The sequence below is a fragment of the Mandrillus leucophaeus genome, unplaced genomic scaffold (assembly GCF_000951045.1).
Source record: "Mandrillus leucophaeus isolate KB7577 unplaced genomic scaffold, Mleu.le_1.0 Scaffold81, whole genome shotgun sequence".
Classification (NCBI taxonomy): domain Eukaryota; kingdom Metazoa; phylum Chordata; class Mammalia; order Primates; family Cercopithecidae; genus Mandrillus; species Mandrillus leucophaeus.
In genome coordinates this window covers 3,539,652-3,545,651 of record NW_012108808.1, presented here as the reverse complement: position 1 = coordinate 3,545,651, position 6,000 = coordinate 3,539,652, and the positions used below count along the sequence as shown (strand labels likewise).

Here is a 6,000-nt window from a genome sequence, read left to right as displayed (position 1 = left end):
TGTATTTTACAGAGCACTGATTGGTGCATTTTACAAACCTCTTGCTAGCTACAGAGTGCTGATTGATGCATTTTACAATCCTGGCCACAGAGTGCTGATTGGTGCAATTTTTTTTTTTTTTTTTGAGGTGAAGTCTCACTCTGTCGCCCAGGCTGGAGTGCAGTGGTGTGATCTCAGCTCACTGCAAGCTCCACCTCCCAGGTTCATGCCATTCTCCTGCTTCAGCTTCCCGAGTAGCTGGGACTACAGTTGCCCACCACCATGCCTGGCTAAATTTTTGTATTTTTAGTAGAGGAGGGTTTCACTGTGTTAGCCAGGATGATCTCAATCTCCTGACCTTGTGATCTGCCCACCTTGGCCTGCCAAAGTGCTGGGATTACAGGTGTGAGCCACCACACCCAGCCGATTGGTGAGTTTTACAATCCTCTTGTAAGAGAGAAAAGTTCTCCAAGTCCCCACTCGACCCAAGAAATCTAACTGGCTTCACCTCTCGGTGGGATTTCTGGATCATGTAGTAGTGAAAGGGGACAACGTGCTAGCAGCGCTCTGTCGCTCTCCGCACCTCCTCAGCCTCGGCATCTGCTCAGGACGCATGCGAGGAGTCCTTCAGCCTGCAGCTGCACTATGAGGGCCCCTCTCTGGGGCTGGCTGAGGCCGGAGCTGGCTCCCTCCGCTGGTGGGGAAGTGTGAAGAGAGAGGCCTGGGCAGGAGCTGGGGCCCACGGGGCTCGTGGGCTGACATGGGTTCCAGGTGAGGATGGGCTGGGCAAGCCCTGCACTCGGCGTGGCCAGCCAGTGCCTGCTGGGCTGGATCAGGGGACAAGCTCCCTCTGGACTGCCGGAGTGCCTGGGCTAGGTGCCGCAAAGTCCCACAGTGAGTGCCAGTGAGAGGTGCTGGCTGGGACTTGGAGAACTTTTCTGTCTAGCTGAAGGATTGTAAACACACCAATCAGCACTGTGTCTAGCTAAAGGTTTGTAAATGCACCAATCAGCACCCTGTAAAAATGCACCAATCAGTACTGTGTCTAGCTAAAGGTTTGTAAATGCACCAATCAGCACTCTGTGTCTAAATAAAGGTTTGTAAATGCACCAATCAGTGCTCTGCGTCTAGCTAATCTGGTGGGGACTTGGAGAACTTTTGTGTCTAGCTAAAAGATTGTAAACCCACCAGTCAGCACTCTGTGTCTAGCTAAAGGTTTGTAAACAGACCAATCAGCACTGTCAAAACGGACCAATCAGCTCACTGTAAAATGGACCAATCCGCTGTCTGTAAAGTGGACCAATTAAGTCTATGGACCAATCTGCAGGATGTGGGTGGGGCCAAATAAGGGAATAAAAGCAGGCCACCCAAGCCAGCAGTGGCAACCCACTGGGGCCCCCTCCATGCTGTGGAAGCTTTGTTTTTTGCTCTTTGCAATAAATCTTGCTGCTGCTTACTCTTTGGGTCCACACCACCTTTATGAGTTGTAACACTCACCGGGAAGGTCTGCAGCTTCACTTCTGAAGCCAGTGAGACCACAAACCCACTGGGAGGGATGAGCAACTCCAGATGGGAGGAACGAACAACTCCAGATGCGCCACCTTTATGAACTGTAACACTCACCACGAAGGTCTGCAGCTTCACTCCTGAGGCCAGCGAGACCACGAACCCACCAGAAGGAACGAACACCTCCAGACGCACCGCCTTTAAGAGCTGTAACACTGTGAAGGTCTGCAGCTTCAGTACTGAAGTCAGTGAGACCACAAAACCTACCAGAAGGAAGAAACTCCAGACACATCTGAACATCTGAAGGAACAAACTCTGGAAACACCATCTTTAAGAACTGTAACACTCACTGCGAGGGTCCGCGGCTTCATTCTTGAAGTCAACAAGACCAAGAACCCACCAATTCTGGACACAGTAGTACTATTTTTAGTTTATTGTGAAATCTCCACACTGCTTTTTATAGTGGCTGCATAATTTACATTTCACTGACAGTGTTTAATAGTTCCCTTTACTCTGCATTCTCACCAGCATCTGTTGTTTTGTGATTTTTAAATAAAAGCCATTGTAACTGAGGTGAGGTGATATCTCATTGTGGTTTTGACTTGCATTTCCCTGATGATAGTGATCTTGAGCATTTTGTCATATACCTCTTGGCCACTTGTATTTCTTCTTTTGAGAAATGTCTATTTATGTCTTAGCCAAATTTTTAATGGGACTGTTGAGTTTTTACTATTCAGTTGTTTGAATTCCTTATATATTCTGGATATTAGCCCCCTTTTGAATGAGTAGTTTGCAAACAGTTTCTTCTATTCAAGTGGTTGTTTCTTCACTTATTGAATGTTTCTTTTGCTGTGCAGAAGCTTTTTAGTTTAATATAGTCCCTTTTGTCTATTTTGGGTTTTGTTGCTTGTGATTTTGAGGTTTTAGCCATAAAATCGTTGCATGGACCAATGTCCTGAAGAGTTTTCCCTATGTATTCTTCTAGTAGTTTTATAGTTTCAGGTATCACATTTAAGTCGTTAGTCCATCTTGAGTTGATTTTTGTACATAGACATAGAGGTCTAGTCTCATTCTTCTGCATATATGGCTAGCCAGTTTTTTTTTTGTTTGTTTGTTTGTTTTTTTTAATGTGCCATTTATTGAAGATGGTGTCTTTTTCCCAGTGTATGTTCCTCATGGCTTTGTTGAAAATCAATTGACTGTAAATATATAGATTTATTTCTTGAGCTTCTATTCTGTTTCTTTGGTCTATATGTCTATTTTTACATTAATACAACGTTGTTTTGGTTACTCTAGCCTTGTAATATGTTGGGAAGTCAGGTATGGTGATGTCTCTGCCTTTGTTTTTTGCTCAGGATCACTTTAGCTTTTCTGGCTCATTTTGATTAATACAAGTGTCAGGCTAATTTTTTCTATTTTTGTAAAAACTGACATTGGTGTTTTGATAGGGACTGAATTGAATCTGTATATTGCTTTGCATTATATAATCATTTTAATGATATTAATTCTTCTGATCCATGAGCACATAGTATCTTTCCATTTGTCCTCTTTAAGTTTTCATCAGCGTTTTGTAGTTTTCCTAGTAGAAATCTTTCACTTCCTTCATTAAATTTATTCACATGCATTTTTTTTTTTGGTAGCTATGGTAAATAGGATTTAGTTTCTTTGTTAATTTTATTTCTCAATGATCTGCCTAATGCTAAGGGTGGGATGTTGAATTCTTGCAATATTATTGTACTGGAGTTCATCTCTCTGTTTAGATCTGCTAGTATTTACTCTGTGAATCTGGGTGCTCTAATGTTGAGTACATATATATTTAGAATGTTATTTCCTTTCACTGGATTGCTTCCTTTATTTTTATGAAATGACCTATGTAGGTTTTTTTTTTTACTTTTTGAAATAAAGTATATTTTATGTATATAAATATAACTACTCCTGCTTGCTTTGGGTTTCTGTTTGCTTGAAATACCTTTTCCATAGCTTTATTTTCAGTCTTTATGTGTCTTTATAGGTGAAGTGCATTTCTTGTAGGCAGCATATAGTCGGATCGGTTTTTATCCTTTCAGCCAGTGTGTATCTTTTCAGTGGAGAATTTAATCTGTTTATATCCAAGGTTATTACTGATATATGAGGTTTTGTTCTTGTCATAGTTAGTTGTTTACTGGTTGTTTTGTACATTCTTTTTTTTCCTCTGTTTATTCTTGTGGTTTGGTGTTTTTCGGTGGTGGTACCATGTGACTCCTTTCTCTTCCTCATTTGTGTGTTTGCTTTACTAGCAAATTTTACACTTTCATGTGTTTTCAGGATGATAATTTTCTTCCTTTTGGTTCCAGGTTACACTCACCCACCCTGCCTCTGGTTTCAGTCCTGACTAGATTGTGGCATCAGTTTAGGTTATTCCCCAAATCTGATCTCAGTGAGTATTTTTCCTTTGTCATTCCTAACTTTCTGAACCTTGAGAGACAGAAGAGACCATGCTCTACTGATGGCACAAAGCATATCATAACTTCCAAAAGTCGTGGAGGCTGCTGTTAAAAGGAAAAGACAGAAACAGAGAGAAATGGCTTTTCTCACATAGCTTGGGCAAGTAGTTGGTTAAGTACTGCCTCAAAAAAAAAAAAAAAAAAAAATGCCCCAAAGTATGTGTGACTGAATAACGCACTGGAAGTGTGAAATACATTCCCATTTAATTACAAAAATAGATTTAGACTTTATGGTTTTCTAGTTGTCACTTTAAATACTTTTTGAAAATAACACAATGTTTAAAAATATCCGTTGATATAATTTCGTGTATTGAAACTTCAGGAACGTGGCAATTTCTTGCTGAGAGTTTGTAGTATTTTGACATTTTCTGCTTACTGCCATATGGTTTGTACTTGCATAAGTTCGATGTGGGGATCTTTGGAAATATACAAAGACATTTGAATTTACCAGTTTCTGCAGATGTTAAATAACCTCTAATGTACACGGGGATACACACCCCAAATATGGTTCCCTAAATTTGATACAGAAAGCAGAGCGTTATTTTTATCGGATGTGTCTTATTTTTGGTGTCTAAACCATTTTGTTTTTCACTTGGGTGTATTTTCTTTGTACATACAAGTTCAAAAATGGTAATAAACATTTAAATGATGGAAGTAAATTTATCCTTTGACAAACAGACACAATTTCTGGAGAAATTTTAAAAATATATGAGTCTTACTTACATGAATTGCACTATATAACCTATAAGCAAAATAGGCTGGTTTGTCTCGAACACAGAGAACTAGGAGAAATCAGAGAGAGAAGAAACATTGAGAGTGAAAACATACATTTTCGTCAGAATTTGAGAAACAATAGCACTTTTCCTGTTACAATTCTTACATTGTATTATAATGTCAACACTTACAATAATGGTAACACTATAAGCCACAGGAAAAAAATATAAAGCAACAACATTATAATGAGTCATGCAGATTTTCACTTGATCTATTTCTATCTGTTGGAACTCTTGTTAGTTCCTTCATGTAGCCTAATGAAGAAAACTTTATCATCTTTATCTGAAAATTAAATCAAAAGAGCTTCAAAGAAACCTAGGTTATTACCACTATTATAGATTATTATTATTATCATTGTAGGATTCAATATGATATAGCTCCCATGTAATTTGTTCATCTATTTGAATACTATTTTTAGTAACTTATAGATTTGTGAGTAGACTTGAAGTCTCTGAAGGAGAAACTGTATGGACCACAACTGGTGTAGACCAGTTTTAGAAGTCATCTAATAAAAACTGCTAAGGCATTAGAACAGCCTAGAGAATGGTTAACAGTTATCCTTGCTGGAAGTCAGCTGATGACCATAAACTTTCAGTAATGTTTATTTGAATAGGTTAACAAATTAATACATGAATGGGTAATGTGTGAGAGGCTATAATTTCTAGCCAGAATGAAATCATCATAACAGTGTTTCCCTAGTAGTTTAAGTAATTATTTTAGGTTGTGAGATTATACCCTCATCTTTTCTTTCATTTTTAATACATGAAACGTCATAATCACTCTTGAGTCATAGTCTTTATAACCTCCTTGAAGGCAGTGACTTTTGCTGTTTTTGTTGTTTCATTGTTCTATCTGTCGTGCCGAAGTCAGTGTCTAGAACAGCAGGTGCTCAATAAATGTCTACTGAGTGAATAAATCAGTTGAAATGTTTTCTGCCATTTATAATGTCCACCACTTCCTCTCTTATGCCCACTGCTTTGTGGCGGGGGTCTATAGTGGAAAGAAAGCTATCTTGAGATTCGGATATTATGAGTTTTAGTCATAACTTGGTTGCTAATCAGCTGATCGGCTTTGAGGCAGTCAGTTAATTTCCTTAGGCATTGTTTATAAAATGAAGGATTTTGATGTGGTATGTGGTTATTAAATTTTGTAGAGAATTTTCTGGAATAAATGTGATATCCTCAGAAAAAAATACACAGTTATTAATAGTCATTTCTTGCATACTATTTTAGGGGCTTCATCAAACTGTTTTCATGGA

At 38.8% G+C, this 6,000-nt stretch overlaps 1 protein-coding gene across 1 annotated transcript in view; it reads right to left on the bottom strand.

The window, feature by feature from the left end:
- Positions 1–6,000, bottom strand: part of ANXA10 (annexin A10) — a 103,616-nt gene that overhangs the window by 4,884 nt on the left and 92,732 nt on the right. The window contains exon 10 of the mRNA XM_011967790.1: positions 4,692–4,750. Within this exon, the coding sequence (XP_011823180.1) occupies positions 4,692–4,750 (59 nt within the window). The remainder of the gene's footprint in view (positions 1–4,691; positions 4,751–6,000) is intronic.